Source organism: Hemicordylus capensis, chromosome 6, assembly GCF_027244095.1.
Source record: "Hemicordylus capensis ecotype Gifberg chromosome 6, rHemCap1.1.pri, whole genome shotgun sequence".
Taxonomy (NCBI): Eukaryota; Metazoa; Chordata; class Lepidosauria; order Squamata; family Cordylidae; genus Hemicordylus; species Hemicordylus capensis.
Window position 1 is genome coordinate 56,471,790 of NC_069662.1, and position 17,545 is coordinate 56,489,334.

Here is a 17,545-nt window from a genome sequence, read left to right on the forward strand (position 1 = left end):
GGTCTTGTGGTAGCAAGCATGACTTGTCCCCTTTAGCTAAGCAGGGTTGGGTATGAATGGGAGACTAGAAGTGTGTGCACTGTAAGATATTCCACTCAGGGGATGGAGCTGCTCTGAGAAGAGCAGAAGGTTCCAAGTTCCCTCCCTGGCATCTCCAAGATAGGGCTGAGAGAGATTCCTGTCTGCGACCTTGGAGAAGCCGCTGCCAGTCTGTGAAGACAATACTGAGCTAGATAGATCAATGGTCTGACTCAGTGTATCACAGCTTCCTATGTTCCTTGTCCTTTAACTACCCGGCAAAGACCTTTATGTTTTCCAAGGCCTTTTGAAATAACAGCTGTCTTGTTTTTAGCCTGCCTAGTTCTGAAATTTTATTTTATTTGTATATTTGTATCTCGCTCTTTCCCTAAGAAGCCCAGAGCAGTATACATGGTAATGTTTATCCTCCCAACAACCCTGTGAGGTAGGTTAGACTGAGGGAAAAGTGACTGGCCCAGAATCACCCAGTGAGTTTCATGGCTGAACAGGGATTTGAACTCATGTCCCTCCAGTCCTAGTCCAGGGCTTTAACCACTGCACTACACTGGCTCTCCCACTTCACTGCTTTAATCTTGTGATTTTTTTCCTGCTGTGTTTAAATTGCTTTATTCATTGTAATTGCTGCCTTGAAAACATCTTTTTGTGGAAGAGCAGGTTATACATTAACTAACTAACTAACTAACTAACTAACTAACTAACTACTCTCAGTGCCAGAGCTGAGCCCTGGGGAATGGGAAGTCATACCAAAGTGTTGCTGAGCATCTGTAGAAGGCAGGGCTTACTGTGAGCCCAAGATTGCCAGAGTCAGAGAGCCTGGCTTCCAGGCCAGCTTAAACAATGGCCCTCTTCTTCATCTTAGAAATAGGCACTGGAGCTTCAGACAAGAGATGAATTAGCACGACTAGCTGAGGGAATTAGGAAAGGGTCATTGGACATAAAAGCTGAGAAGGACAGCTGTCCCGCTGGAAAGGACACCACCCTCATGCTTTGCTGCAGGGGCTTCAAGTGGCAATTTGACCTCCACCATCAGACAGGAATATCAAAGGAAGGATAGTTTTTCCTATCCGATCTATCTTTTTAAAAAATATTAAAATGTAATGCTTATTTTGTACAATGCAACATCCTGTGCACAATGCTTATTTCTAGAGACCTCAGCAGCAATCTTATTGAGAAGCTCACTCCTGGGACGTTCAAGGCCTGGCATGGAATGCAGTTTTTGCTCAAGATGTAAGTGAATGCAAATTTGAAAATAGCTAGCCTGTTATTGCAGAGTAAGGTACTTTGTGTGACCCCAGGGAGGGTTCAACCCCCCCCAAACTCTTTTGAATGACAGAGTTCAACCCTAGAAGATGTAGCTTATAGTTTTGTCTGTCTATCTATCTATCTATCTATCTATCTATCTATCTATCTATCTATCTATCTATCTATCATATTTTTATACTGCCTGATATGTATCTCTCCAGGTGTACAGATAGGTAGAGATATGTATATCTCTAGGCGGTGTATAATGAAAAGAGGGCCTCTGAACTTGTGCGGAGAGTAGCTCTCTTGCCACTCAGTAACCACAGTCCGCCTGGATATATGGGAGGTTAAAGAAAAGAGTTTTTCAGTCAGAAGCTACAGCTTTGAAGGAGGCTTCCTCCAGTGCACCTCTCTTTTGAGAAGTTATTAACCGCTGATGCCAGGGCTGGAAACCTAGGCTCAAAAATGATGTGTCAAAACCTGCGATGTGGGTATGCACGCATCAGCTCAGAAGGAGATTGACTAAGCATCTGGCCCAGGGACGTAGCCACAATTGGACAAGGAGAGACAAATGTCCCTGTGCCACTGTGTCTGGGGACCACCACGGTGTCCCCCACCCCCTCTTACACCTAGCCAGTGAATGAAGCTCTCGTTCTGAGCGAGAGAGAAGAAGAAAGCATCCAGCTGGCAAACAAAGTGCTGGCTAGGAGCAGACAAGGCACCACATGTCCCCCTCCAACCACATCCACCCCCTTCCCAGAGCTAGCATGTTCCCTGTGTCGGTGTGCATCTGACGTTGATACAGGGGGCATGGCTGGCACATGTGCAAGGGCAGCAGCCTGTCCCTGAGCCACCAGCAAACCCCCAGCACTAGTCATCTGGCCAACATTGATCAAATCTAGGGAGGATGTAGTAGGGGTGTGCAATTCGGGTTTTCGGGTGATTTGGCTCGGACCCAAACCGAATCACCCCTGTTCTGTTTTGTGCCCGAATCTGGGTCACCCGAATCACCCTTGATTCGGTTCGGATTCGGATTTAATCCGAATCCGAATCTGAATCGATTCAGGGGGTAAAAAGGGGACCAGGGGCAAAATTTTGGGGTGGGGTGGTAGTGCCCAATGGGTAGAGTCTACCACCCCAATTTCAGGGGGATTGGGCAAAGTCCTGATTTTTGGTGACTTTTTAAAGTTTTAGTGACTTTGTGGCAGTTCGGGGGCATGGCATGGGATCTGGGCAAAAGGAGTGGGGTGGGGTGGTAGTGCCTAATGGGTGCAGGCTACCACCCCAATTTCAGGGGGATTGGGCAAAGGGCTGATTTTTGGTAAATTTCTGAAATTTTCATGTCTTTGGGGCAGATTGGGGCATATTGGGGCAGAAAGTGGGGCCTGGGGAAGAATAGTGGGGTGGGGTGGTAGTGCCTAATGGGTGGAGGCTACCACCCCAATTTCAGGGGGTTTGGACAAAGGGGTGATTTTTTGAGAATTTTTGAAGTTTTAGTGACTTTGGGGCAGTTTGGGGGCAGAAAGTGGATCTGCCCCAAAAGAGTGGGGTGGGGTGGTAGTGCCTAATGGGTGGAGGCTACCACCCCAATTTCAGGAGGATTGGGCAGAGGGCTGATTTTTTGAGAATTTTTGAAGTTTGGGTGTCTTTGGGGCAGATTGGGGGCAGAAAGTGGATCTGCCCCAAAGGAGTGGGGTGGGGTGGTAGATAGTGTCTAATGGGTGGAGGCTGCCACCCATCCCCAATTTAAGAGAAGTTTTTTCTGAGGTGTGAATTCTCATTCTATCATAGCAAATGAGATTTTTTTTCAATTAAACAACTCTCATGACCCCACTTTCACTTTTTCACACTTTCCTTTACTATGAATAATATGAGAAAGTAATCAGTTTAGCACACTTCACCTTATGAAGACAAACCTCATAAAAATAAATTCACCAAAATTCACCCCCTGCCCAATCACTCTTAAATTGGGGATGGGTGGCAGCCTCCACCCATTAGACACTATCTACCAGCCCACCCCACTCCTTTGGGGCAGATCCACTTTCTGCCCCCAATCTGCCCCAAAGACACCCAAACTTCAAAAATTCTCAAAAAATCAGCCCTCTGCCCAATCCTCCTGAAATTGGGGTGGTAGCCTCCACCCATTAGGCACTACCACCCCACCCCACTATTTTGGGGCAGATCCACTTTCTGCCCCCAAACTGCCCCAAAGTCACTAAAACTTCAAAAATTCTCAAAAAATCACCCCTTTGTCCAAACCCCCTGAAATTGGGGTGGTAGCCTCCACCCATTAGGCACTACCACCCCACCCCACTATTCTGCCCCAGGCCCCACTTTCTGCCCCAATATGCCCCAATCTGCCCCAAAGACATGAAAATTTCAGAAATTTACCAAAAATCAGCCCTTTGCCCAATCCCCCTGAAATTGGGGTGGTAGCCTGCACCCATTAGGCACTACCACCCCACCCCACTCCTTTTGCCCAGATCCCATGCTATGCCCCTGAACTGCCCCAAAGTCACTAAAACTTTAAAAATTCACCAAAAATCAACCATGAACCGAATCACCCGAATTTTTTGGGTCCGAAATTCGGGTGATTCGGCTCGTGCCCGAAAAATATCGGGGGACATCGGGGGTGATTCGGTTCGGCCCCGAATCACCCAAAATTGTTCGTTTCGGGCACAGATCGTTCTGTGCCCGAAATTTTTTGCACATCCCTAGGATGTAGCTCATACAAGGCTCTTGCCTGTCTGTGGGCCTGTGTGGTCTGCCTGGCTGGCTTTCAGTCACTAGCTCACAAACACATTGCTGGTCCACCTACCCACACACACCTTTGGGCTAAACTACATGGCGTGGTGGGAAAATGTCTTGACTAGCAAGCTAGAAGTTGCCGATTCGAATCCCTGCTGGTATGTTTCCCAGGTTATGGGAAAGACCTATATCAGGTAGCAGCGATATAAGAAGGTTCTAAAAGTCATCATCTCATACTGTGCGGGTAATGGCAATGGTAAACTCCTCCTGTATTCTACCAAAGACAACCACAAGGCTCTGAGGTCAGCAGGAGTGACACACTTTACATGTTATGTTTTGTCCTGGGGTGTTTGGTTTTTATTATCTAATGAGCACCTGGGAGTGGGAGTGGGGCTGGTCCAGAAATGGGTCATTCTGTTGGGGGCGTGGGGGGCTGCTTATAACCCTTTATCCCCACTACAGTCCCAATCTGGATTGGACTATACACAGACACACACACACACACTTGCTATTTGCCCCCCAACGTCTCTGAAGATACTGGGGAGAGACATTTGATCTGCACAGTGCATCTAATTGGGGCAGGGCAACATACTGTATCTTGGACTAGCCTGCCATTTGTAACCTGCTGGCAGTGGTGGATTAACGCATAGGCAAAGAAGGCACTTGCCCATGGCGGCAAATTTTGAGGAGCAGCAAATTTGCCTACGCATTAATCTGCCACGTGCACTTGGGGGGCAGGGGAACGTTGGATCTACTTTGAAAACTTTTTAAACCGCTGCTGTGTGAAGGCAGCGAGAGCTCCTAGTGGGCCCGCCTGCCTCCCAAATCATGACAGGTCATCAGGCCATCTTCATACATGCATGTGGCAGGATGGTGGCGGAGATGGAAGTGAGAGCTCCTCATCCCACCTACCTCTCAAATGACAGGTCGGGTTTGGGGGCCTCTGCGCACATGCACACAAGGCCTGAAATGGGCTGGAAATGTTTTTAAAGTAGATTTAATTCCTCCCCCCACCAAGCCCTTTACTTGTAAAGGGGAACCCTTGCTGGAGTGGCAAATCTCTGGTCACCTATCGGCAGCAAATAGCTTAATCCACCCCTGCCTGCTGGAGCTTCTTCCTGCATTGTGCTAAGCTTGTAACCAGTGGGTCTAATTCCTCCCCACTGCAGGGTTCTCAACCATAATCCGCTGAAAGTCATTGATGATACCTGTTTTTACAAGCTTCCCTCACTGAAGCTTCTGTAAGTACCTGAAATGAATTAGTTATTACCATGATCACTGATTTTTCTGCATCTTGGACAGACACTCCTCTTCAGGGCCACTGTGTGGTCCAGAAGAACTCATCAGACCTTTCCCATATTTTTTTTGTAATGGAAAAATCTGAGAGTACATTTCTGACTATGTGAAACTGCCTCTGAGTATATGCAGAGTGTAGGGCATTTCCCTGTATCCTGTTTTTAATGCAGGGCTTCAACTCTAAAATGCATGATATAATTAGAAGAAGAAGAAGAGATTTTTTGGAGTATGTGTAGATTGTCAAGTTTGTTTTGAGCCAAGATTTTGTGCCTGGAATGTAAGAATTAATGATAACGAATTAAGCTCCTTTGATCATGTGCAGGCTGCTTTTGTGTCATCACTGAATAAACTAGATCAGCCCTCATGCATTTGTTACTGGAGGTCCAGCTTGCTGGTCGGAGGCATGATTTCAGGGCAGGCTGAAGCTAGTTACTCAGTGGTGAGAAAAATACACTCTGCATGTGCTTTGAAGCACTCATTTCTTTAGTACTGTTGACTAAACAGTACTCCAGAGCTAAGACTCCAGAGCTAAGCCATGATGCTTTCTCCCTTTTCCATTCTGCATGATGTGGAGTTGTGTGGTTCAAAAGCAGCAAACCCAACAAGCTTCATGAAATTGGGTCTCCCTAGACATTACTTCTGCTACACCACACTGGCTTTCTCTTTCTCTTTTGGATCTCATGATATCTGGCATTGGCATTGCAAAAATTCTCTGTCCTTATTTCAGAGACCTTAGTTCCACAGAAATGACCCCAAAGATATTGGAGGACCTGCTCCAGACCTCCCAGCAATTGAAGACTCTGTAAGTACTATCTACACCCTTTTCCCTTTGCTGGTTGCCAAACGAGAGAAGAAAAGAGACAATTGGAAATGGGGAGTCAGCCTTGTTCTAACCCCCTCCTACTCCTCAGCCCTCTAAGTAGGTAGATAGGGGCGACTTCAGAGGCTGTAGTTTTTCCTGTGAGGAGGACGGCTTACCAATACTCACACTGCTAGCAAGTTGTTAGCCAATCCACACTTCTTGCCCAACATGCTATCAAGTTTTGCTGTGGGAATGGAAGTCATGCTAGAGTGGTAGTTTAGGGAACAGGCATTCCTCAGAAACTTGACAGGGGCTTCTCAGTGAGGTGGTCAGAAATGAGAGACAAGCTTCCCTGAAGCCAGGGGTATAGTGGAGGGGGGACGCGCAGGGACGGAGTGTAGGTACTTCCCGGCTTCTCTGACTGTTGGGGTGTGCATGGCCATGGGGGCTGTCATGGAGAGTGCCTGCACTTCTGAATTTGCAATGACATCACTGCCTGAAGCTTGTCTACCACTACCAAACTTCCCACTGAAATATGGAGCTACAGGACTGTTGAGTGTGTTCTAAGCTGTACGCTCAGTCCGTGTGGACCAATGGTGAGGGCAACAGCCCTGGCCAGCACCCTGTGTGGGTTGAAGGAGTGCAGGAACATTCCCCAGAATCCTCTGCAACACACAGGAAGGTGCAGATATGCAGGGAGTCTTCAGGAGACAAAAAACCGGAAAAGATTCCCTGATGGTAAAAAGTTTGAAAACTACTTAGCAGTGGCAGAACCTGACCACCACCAGCCTGTGTATGGCAGCTGCGGCAGCCCCACTCACCCCGCCCCCTGCATCTGACATCAGATGCGGGGGTTAGCCACGCCCCCGCGTCTGACATCAGATGTGCGGTGTGTGGCCTGGCTTCCGAATGGCGCCCCGCAGCTTCATTTGGGAGCGAGTCAGGCTGGCGCAGGGCCGGCCATTTAACTTCCGAAGGGGCCATGTGACCCCTTCGGGAGCTAGACTCAGGCTGAGGCTGCGTTCGCGGCATGGCCCGGAGCCGCTCCAGGCCGTGCTGCGAATGCAGTGCCAGCCATTGCACTCTTGAAGAGGCCGTGCGGCCCCTTCGGGAGTTAAACTTCAGCTGGCACTGCATTCGCAGCGCAGCCAGGAGCGGCTCTTACCTGCAGGGAAGAGCCACTCCTGGCTGCGCTGTGAACGCAGAGGCCCTTTAACTCCTGAATGGGGGCCACGCGGCCCTCACTCAGGAGCTAAACCAGCACCCCCACGTCTGACATCAGATGCGGGGGGAGTGTCGGGGCCGCAAGTGTGGCCCCCCATTGCCCTGATTGGGCGCGGCCCGGGTTCTTTGAACCCGTTGGCCCAATGGTGGCTCTGCCCCTGCCACTTAGCTAGAGTAATGAGTATCTTTGGGCATCATTTTGAGACATCTCCCAGTTCTATCTTCTCTGGAAATATCACTGCATTAAAAAAAAGTTTTTTCCCTTCTTTTCCTTCTTTTCCTTTGTGTGCTTTCCCTCACCAACACTCAAACAGAAATGGAGTGGGGTCATAGCTTAATGACAGAGCTGTGCACATGCAGGGTCCCAAATTCACTCTCTGGCATTTCCAGATAAAATAATATCAGGGAACAGAGCTAGGAAAGACCTCCATCTGAAGCACTGAAAAAACCATTGCCAGTTAGAGTTAGAAAGCACTGAACTCAAGGGTCCAAGGATTTCCCACAGTATAAAGCAGCTTCATACTTCTTCAGCAAGTAATAATTTCATCAGAAATTATTATCCCTCACAGCAAAGGGATAATATTATCTCCTTCACAGCAAAGGGAGGAAGATGATATCAATTATCTCCCTCACAGCAAAGTCAGCTCCATCTTCTTCAGTATATGGAGATGGGAATATTCCTTCATAGGGTAGTTTGTAGTTAGAAATATTTTCTTTAGAGATGTGGGGAAGACGATACGTGGAGAGGCCCAAAAGTGTGGGTTGGCATAGCACCCTCCTGAAAGGACTGGATTTGGTGTGGGTATTGCTGATTACTGTCCTCTTCTGCAAGAGATGCCAAGAAGTTGTGAGGAGTTCTGTCTTTTTCCTCCACAGCATCTTGCCTAACAAGATGTCCTGCTGTCTTTGCGGTATGAAGGATGACATTGAAGTATTGTCTGATACAATTAAGTTGGACTGCACCGACACATGTACCACGAACGAAACTCTCTGCGGTAGGCCAGCGGTAGTTTATGAAATTCTGTATTGATTTGAATGTTAAAGAGCATTTCAAAATTTTCCCTCTAAGCAGGGGGGAAAAAATGTTGCAAAATGAGCTAATCGGCAGAATGTACTAAGAAAGAACACTTCAAATGGCAATGACCAAAACTGCACAAAAATAAAAGCAGGTCTGCAAATGTCTCCTTTTGGAGATAAAATAATTTTTTGACCTTTGCTTTGATTCCTGGAGTCCTTCCCTTTGTCCAAAATATGTATCCTTCCTCCTTGTGTTTTGTGCAGAGTGACCTCTGAAAGTGTAAGGGCAATACTTTCTAGAGGCCCTTACTATCCTTTTCTCAGGAGTGTCAGCTGCCTGGGACTCTAATTATTTTTCAGATTCGATTGCCAAACCAGTAATTGTACTCCAGAGATCAAGAATAAGTTCTTATTAAAACAAGCAAACAAACTTGTTAATACTTACTGAAAAACTGAAGGGCAAACAGACATTAGGGCAGCTCACATGATCACTCCTTGGGTCAGAGAAGCATCCTACCCATGTTCTGGAACTGTGCATGCTCCCACTTACTGATGGTGTGTCAGTAAAAAACAAGGTGTGGGGCGGGGAGTGATCATCTACTAAGAAATATCTGGGCAGAAGAGCTTCATCCTAACCTGCAGCTGTAACGTAAAGTTGCGCTGTCGAGTCAGTGTTGACTCCTGGTGATCACAGAGCCATGTGGTTTTCTTTGCTAGAATACAGGAGGGGTTTACCATTGCCATATCCCGCGCAGGATGAGATGATGCCTTTCAGCATCTTCCTATATTGCTGCAGCCCGATATAGGTCTTTCCCATAGTCTGGGAAACATACCAGCAGGGATTTGAGCCAGCAACTTCATGCTCGCTAGGAAAGTTATTTCCCTGCTGCGCCATTAGGTGGTAACCAGCAGCTGTTCCCAGCTCTTTAATAAAGTGGAAGGGGAAATCCTCCTCCCCAGCTACTGCTTCCCAGACAATCATTCCCCCCACACTTGCTTTTTACTCACACACAACTGCTCAACGGGAGTGCACACAGCTCCCAAACTTGTGTAAGATGCATCTCCTACCCAAAAACCGATGGTGTGAAGTGCCCTATGATCTTACTAATCAATAAGCTGCATCACTGCTAATAATAACTCATAGTCAAATCTTAGTTGTGTGGAGACTGTCAAGCTCCCTGTGATTGATTGCCTAATCATCTAGCTGTCAAGGCACATGTTTCTTTGCTGCTCAGTATCCCTATGCATGTTGTACCTCCGTCCACATTGGCCATGCTGCTTGATTCAGCAGTCACATGCGTATTGCTTTTGTTGGACCAGGATCCATGAAACTACAGCCCTGGGTGCCCTGGTCTCTCTGGTTCCTTTGACCACACTCCTGTTCTCTCTTTTCCCGGAGAGAAAACCGTCTTCCCCACTATGCTGTTGAGAGGCAGAATGAGCAACTGGGGAAGAGATGGCAGGTGGCTCTCTCTCTCTCTCAGGACATTGTGTTAATGGAGCTACAAGGTTCTTTGTTGTGATTTTGCTTATAGACTTTCAAACAGCTAGAAACTTCCTTTTTAAAAAACACACGGAGATTTATGGTGCTTCCAGCAGCAATAAATTGTGCAAGTTTAAGTGGATTGTTCCCAGACCCTAGCCCAAGAAGACATGAACACTAAGTGTTGGGTATAAAGGGCCACAACTTTATTCATCAATTAATTAATTGAGTAGTGGACAAAGGAGGGAAAAAACACCCCACCCCACCTCTTGACAGTGCGGGCTTAACAACACTTGGTTCTGGCTCCACATTCCTACCCTGCATCCTAATTGGGTGACACACCCTGACTCTGGAAGGAAGCAGGTAAACAACTTGCTTCTATCCCTTCATAGTCAACCCCTCAGGGGTCTGGACACTTCTAGGCCTTTGCATCTCCCAGACCACTGAGCCCTAGGATTTGTGAAGTCCTGAAGCCGGTTTCATGGCCCACCAGCATCCCTGGTCTGCTCAAACCACAAGGGAGCAATAGACCAATCAACCTATTCAACTGTCCAAGGGTGCTCACAGATGTTAATACCCACTTTTCCTGACAACCCAGCCCACACTGTCCCTGCCACCCAGGGAGGTTAGCCTAGCTTAACCTCCCGGCCCCAAGACACTCCAACACTAGGCCAAGCCCCTTCCTTGAATTAGAGAGGTAGATGTCACACCCCTGCACAGACAGGTGAACCCCATCAGGTCTAAATAACGGGCTGGGCATAAACCAAACCCATCTGTGCAATAACTGCACCTCCAGACACCAGCACAATCCTCCCAATAATCACGGATGCTTTGCGCCGGGCCCATTCCACACCCCTTAGACTCCGGGCCCCACACCAAACACAGTGTTGTAACCAATTTACCCAAACAATGCGCACCCCGGGGATCCAGGATCCCAACACTGCAAAGTCCGAAGGGGCCTGCTGGATGATGGAGAGCCCCGTCTGCTGACTCAAGTCGTTTCCCCCCAAATGAATAACCAATACGTCTGGAGGGGGTCTCCTGGCTACATGGTCACGCACAACCGGGAGCAACTGGTTCCATAACATCCCCCGCATTCCCAGCCAGTAAATACTGGCCCACTGGCCCAGCCCAAGCTGGGTGCCGATCTGGGAGGTGCTGTCCCATTTTAAAGACCAAAAGACCAATTAGTGGCCACAGATAAGGACCCGAACTGAAGCCGCTGCTCCGCCAGCACCTGCTAAGAAAACATAAGTTGAAAACCAGCCACAAGGGCATAAAGCGCCAAAGTGCAAATAGCTGGCCCAGCAAGCAGCCAAGCCCCCAGCAAGCAGCCAGGGGCCCACAGGCTCCTTAGTACACATAACGTAAGAAAACCTTGGATTGCCAGAGCCCAATCTTTTGAATCTTGTCGTCCAGGAAATCCAAACAGCTGGCTGTGGTTGTGGCACCGATCTGAAAAGAGTGCAGACTGAATTCCTGCACCGGCTCACCCAAGGAGGAGAGCACCCTCTTCAGCACAGACCACAGTTGATACAGCGTCAATGGGCCACCATCCATGTGCACGAAGAGGCAACTGCCTGTGCTGGGCTGCAAAGCCACATAGCACCCATAGGGCACACCCCGGGGTCCTTGGCAGAGGCCAGCTTAATAACTTGCCCCCTCACCTTCTGATCCGTTTTGGACGACCGCAAGAGAAGCTGCACCTCCCCGTCCTTCAAAAGCAAGTCTTGGAATTTGAGACAATGCTCGCGAGATGCGTGCCCACTGCGCGGCAAGACCTCACTCGCCTGGAAAGCGCCAAAGATGGAGACCAGTGTAGCCGCTTGGAACAAGACAACCTCCCAATCTGAACTGCAAGCTGATTGCAAATGCCCAACCACTACGGCGACCAACTCAAAGGTCAATGGCCACCACAGATCTGGACACCTAGGGGACCCCTTAGCCCAGCCCTAGAGCATACGACGCACCCGGCAATCGCCGGTACAGTCAGAAACCACCCTGGCTTGTGCCTCAAAGCACAATGCTGATACATACCCTGCCAAGGTTGACATCGCCCTACCTGCAGTGTGTAAATGAACCAAAAGCTGTAGGATGTGCAAGGGGAATAGGCCATTCCTCAGACAAACCCTCGCCCCGCCTAAACACAGGAAAAGCGGCTACCTTGGCAGAATAGCTAACCCTGATACTGGGTGCTAACGAAGCCTCAATAGCCCGCCAGGCTTCTACCTGCCAAGCCGCCACAGGGCTTCCGGCATGGGCTCCGGATCCGGCATGGACTCGGGCACCAACTCCCTGAATATGTCCACCTGAAATGAGACAGGGCGTCAGCGATGTCATTTTGTAGCCCCGGAATATGCCTTTTTTTTTTTTTTGCTTTTAAATTTTTTATTGATTTTTACAATATCTTAACAATCTTGTTACATCCAGTTAAACAAATATTGACTTCCTGCTCACCAATCCGCGCAAATCACTAACTATACAATTCAACCATTGCTATAGTAATTCAAAACATATATCCTATACCTTACAAACTCAGTTTTACTCTACTCAACCTGCTAATATTACTAAATTTCAAACCCTGTTGAAAAATCAATATTAGAAAAATAGTTCTTAAGGTATAATAAGAATGGTTTCCAATCTTCTTTAAAACATTCCAAGTTTTTATCTCTTATCAGTACTGTAAGTTTTGCCATCTCAGCATATTCCAAAATTTTTATCAACCAATCTTCTTTTGAGGGCAATTCATTATCCTTCCATTTCTGCGCATATACTATTCTGGCCGCCGTGGTTGCATACATAAAGAATGTTAAATTTCTTGTGGAAAACTCTCCTTGTGTTATTCCCAGCAGGAAGGATTCTGGTCTCTTAGGAAATGTCATTTAAACAATTTTTTTTAACTCATTATATATCATGTCCCAAAAGGCCTTTGCCTTCCTACAGGACCACCACATATGGAAAAAAATTCCTTCACAGTGTCAACATTTCCAACATTTGTTTGAAACATTTTTATACATTAGTGCTAATTTTTTAGGTTCAAATACCACCTGTACATCATCGTATAATAATTTTCTTTTAAAGTATAACATTCAATGAACTTTAAATCCATTTTCCATAATTTTTCCCAAGCTGCCATATCTACTGTATATTATGACCCACATCTTGAGCCCATTTTATCATTGTCGTTTTAACCACTTCATCTCTTGTCTCCTCCAAAAGCAACAGCCTATACATCTTAGAAACAAATTTTTCATCATTTTCACACAGCTCCTTCTCAAATCTCGACATTTGATCCTTAAATCCAACTTTAAGATCCTTCTTATAAACTTCATGATACGGAATGATACTGAAACCAATTGACTGATGATACTGAAACCAATTACTAACCAAATTTTGTACTTCAATTAGGTTTTTTAATTTACAGCCCTTTTCTTGGAAACATAACAAATCCCTATAGGTACCCCATTCTGGTTGCATATTTATCTCTCTACGTGCTAAAGCTTCAATCGGGGATAGCCATAATGGAGTTTTAGGTTCCAACCATTTTTTATATTTTACCCACACTCTCATTAGACTTCTTCTTACATAGTGATTAAGGAAATCTTTATGTACTTTACTTTTATCATACCACAAATATGAATGCCATCCAAACCTTCTATCAAATCCTTCCAGATCAAGTATTCTAGGATTTCTTAATGTTATCCATTCTTTTAACCACGTCAAACAAACAGCATCAAAATACAACCTTAAGTCTGGCAGGGTAAGACCACCTCTTTCTTTAGCATCTGTTAAATTTTTATAATTAATTCTTGGTCTTTTCCCTTGCCAAACAAATTTGGTTATGTCCTTTTGCCATTGCTTAAAACAAGTTAAAATATTAATTATAGGAATAGTCTGGAAAAGAAACATCATTTTAGGTAAAACATGCATTTTCACAACTGAAATTCTTCCCATTAAAGATAAGTTCATTCGAGACCATCTTTGCAAGTCATTTTTTACTGTATTCCATATTTTAATATAATTATTTAAAAACAACAAAGCATTTTTGTTTGTCAACCAGACGCCCAAGTATTTAATTTTCTACTCCACTTTCAGTTCACTTATTTCAAAAAATCTATCCTTAGATTTCTGATCCATATTTTTTGTCAACACCTTCGTTTTAGTCTTATTTATATAAAACCCAGCCAGTTGGCCAAATTGTTGTATTTTTTCCAAGAGTCTTCCGATCTTCTCTAATGGATTTTCTAGAAAAAACACTACATCATCCGCAAAGGCTCTTAGTTTATACTCCTGTTTCACAATTTTTGGGCCTTGTATTTGATCATCTTCTCTAATATTTCTGCAAAGCACTTCCAGTACTAATATAAAAAGTAATGGGGAAAGTGGACATCCTTGTCTAGTTCCTTTTTATATTTTACAATTGTCTGATAGTTCCCCATTTATAATAATTTTAGCATATTGCTCCGAATAGATCGTCTTGATAGCCCTAATGAAATTGTTACCAACTCTCATTACATCTAATAGCCTCCACATAAACTGCCAGGAGACATTATCAAAAGCTTTCTCTGCGTCCAGAAAAATCATAGCTATCTGTTTATCATTGTGTTTTTCGTAATACTCCAATACATTCAAAACTGTTCTCACATTATCTCTTAATTGCCGATGTCATTTCATAGCCCCGGAATATGCCTAGCTACAAAAAGAATATTAAAAGAATATTAAAACTGAGACACCGCAACACAAAACCCGAAGGAGACCCATGACCCGCTGTGACCAGGAAGTCTGGGCATTGATCACTTGCACAACTGCCTGGCTGTCACAACAAAAGCGTACCGTGGAGTTGGTGAGTTCCGTGGCCCAGAGGTGTACTGCCACCACAGTAGGAAACAGTTCTAAAAAGGTGAGGTCCTGAGTGACCCCTGCATCCACCCAGCTTGCCAGCCACCGGGCCGCACATCAGCCTCGACGAAAATAAATGCCAAAACCTACTCCCCCAGCCTCATCAGAGTGCACCTGGAGCTCAGCCTCCAGGAGCTGCTCGCCCCTGCAAAAAGAAACCTCGTTGAAACCCCTGAGGAATGCCTCCCACACAGCTAAATCCTCCCTAATGCCCACCATGAGTCACATTCTGTGCTGAGGGGACCAAAGGCCCGCCATCATCAGGTCACACAGCTACCTCAAAAAGGTGCACTCCAAAAATGTGCTAAAGGCTTCAAAGGCTACACAGGACACCGAACAACCAATTTCAAGAACCCTATCAAAATAAAACTTACCACCAAATAAAAACCCAAGCTGGCAAAAGGCGAAAGGCAGACTCAATGTTGCACTTTGCCAACAAGGCCCCTACCCTGCACACGCAGACAACCCGCACCGCCTCATCAAAAGAGGTGTAACGCAGAGCACAAATAGTCAGGGATCCCATTGTTAACTGAGACCCATGCGGGTACAAAAGGTGATGAGTAAGGCGATACTCGCCCGGAACCTTCTTAGGGAACACCCCCAAAGGGGACACCCACAATTTGGGAAACGGCGGGGTGTCAAAACGCCCCAGCACCCTACCGGCTGCAACCTCTTTACCTATCTTCCTTTCAACCACATCTTCCATACCCTCAACAGACCGCAAGTTCTGCGCCAAAAAGGCGGTCCGCTGGGATTCAGATGGTATCCTAAAACCATCCAAAAACCCCTTGCCTAAAAATCCCGCAGCCCTCCAAACAGGATTATCCCACAGTCGTGCAACCAGCATGTACAGCTTAACTGGGTTGGGGCCCTTTTCCCGCAGGGGGAAGAGGGGGATTGCCCTTTCTGCTGTTCCCTGGCCAATTTCTGGGACCCGAACCCCATACCCTTGCCCCGAGGCAAGTGGAGCTTGGGTGTTTAGACCGGCACAGCCTGCAGGCGTGCTTAAACTTGTAGGCAGTCCTGGCACACCAGCCCCCGTTATTGAACTGCCAACAAACTAGGTGGGGTTGAACCCACTGATGGCCCCCACTAGACTGGGCCATAACTGCAGTGGGCCGAGACAGCAAATGGCTGCTGTCGGACCTATTACCCTTCACGAGGTAGAAATGAGACATAATGACGAGCCAGGATTCCTGTAGAGGAACATCCCACGGCAAAGAAGCATCCAAAACTGAGCGCATACAGAAATTGTCATCGTACCGCAGCCATGCAGACCCAGCGAAATCAGACACTGCCTGGTGAATGATGTCCAAGTACTTAACTAACTAATGCCAACCCCCTAGCCAGCTGAGCCCGTAGAACCACTCCCATAAAAATGGTGTGACCCGAAAGCCAATTGTTCCAAGTCTTCTCCATAGGCTTTCGCTTGGTCACCTCATGGTCCTTACAGGACTCTCCCTCCTTGTGTTTAACTTCTGGTTCCTGAAACAACAGGCTGAACATGTCTACATACTCCCCTTTTAATATCTTCTCCTTGATGGTGGGCAGTAAATTATCGCCTAGGGGGAGCCCAACAGCCCCCTAAGGGGAGTGCTGAGGGGACAGCAAAACACCCATGGGGTAAAATCCCGCTCCCCCTGTGGCACTTACCATAGATGGCACACCAGGAGCAGTCGTGCCCCTCCAGACTTGCTCGGCCACCCCCTGTGTGCTGGCCAAAACACCTGGGAAGCTTGTGCCCACCCACCCCCGCCATGTGTGTGTAGGGGGCCCCAAAATGTGTTGAAGCCCCATCCCCCAAGAGAAGATATGGCCAGGGATATGCAGGCCATGGGCCGGTACCTTCAGAGGGCGAAAGTGTAGTGTGATCACCTGGCAACAAAGGAGGAGGACCACTCCCGCCGCTGGACTCTGCCAGCGCTGGCGCAATGGGAGTTGATCCATACATGGGCACCGGGACTAGAATACCACCAGGATCCACCAAAGATGAGTCCTCATCTTTGATAGGAACACCAGGCGCTGAATTACCTTCCAAAGATGCCAACCTATCAGAAAGTGATTTTAACACTTGAGCCTTCACAGCACCCCGAGTGCGTTTCTGAGGCTGTGCGGGCACCCCAGAAGGACCTGCCCCCTTATCAGAAGGGTTCTTCTTAGTCCGTTCCAAAGCCTCCATGCATTGGATGTGGCCCCTGATTTGAACCATAGCTGCATCATCCTCATCCAAGAAAGAAGGCTGTGGTGCAGGCTGGCGCGGGGGTCGAGTAGGCTGCCCCCGAGTCTTCCCTCGGGCCGTCTTAGGAGCCATGCCTCCTTCCAACACAGAGATTGGGACTATATTATTATTATTATTATTATTATTATTACATTTATATCCCGCTCTTCCTCCAAGGAGCCCAGAGCGGTGTACTACATACTTGAGTTCCTCTTTCACAACAACCCTGTGAAGTAGGTTAGGCTGAAAGAGAAGTGACTGGCCCAGAGTCACCCAGCTAGTTTTATGGCTGAATGGGGATTTGAACTCGGGTCTCCCCGGTCCTAGTCCAGCACTCTAACCACTACACCACGCTGGCTCTCGGGATTTAATCTATATTATAATCTATAGGGATTATAACAAGACAGGGGAACAAACCCACTAGGCCAACCGCCCTTCCCTAGAGACCAGCACCCAACCAAAGTCCCGCCAGCAGAAAGCAAAATGAAAGCCAAAAACAGCAGACCAACCAGGGCTCACCCAGACTGCCACCAAACATCAACCCCCAGGGCCAATGCACTCCCTCACAGCCCATGCT

General features: G+C 47.1%; 1 protein-coding gene across 8 annotated transcripts in view; it reads left to right on the forward strand.

Moving 5' to 3' along the window:
* Window positions 1–17,545, forward strand: part of LOC128329248 (leucine-rich repeat-containing protein 37A-like) — an 86,149-nt gene that overhangs the window by 30,496 nt on the left and 38,108 nt on the right. For all 8 annotated transcript variants that reach the window (XM_053260087.1, XM_053260088.1, XM_053260085.1 and 5 more), the window contains 4 exons: window positions 1,186–1,266; window positions 5,199–5,270; window positions 6,053–6,127; window positions 8,228–8,346. In XM_053260087.1, coding sequence (XP_053116062.1) covers window positions 1,186–1,266; window positions 5,199–5,270; window positions 6,053–6,127; window positions 8,228–8,346 — 347 coding nt within the window. The remainder of the gene's footprint in view (window positions 1–1,185; window positions 1,267–5,198; window positions 5,271–6,052; window positions 6,128–8,227; window positions 8,347–17,545) is intronic.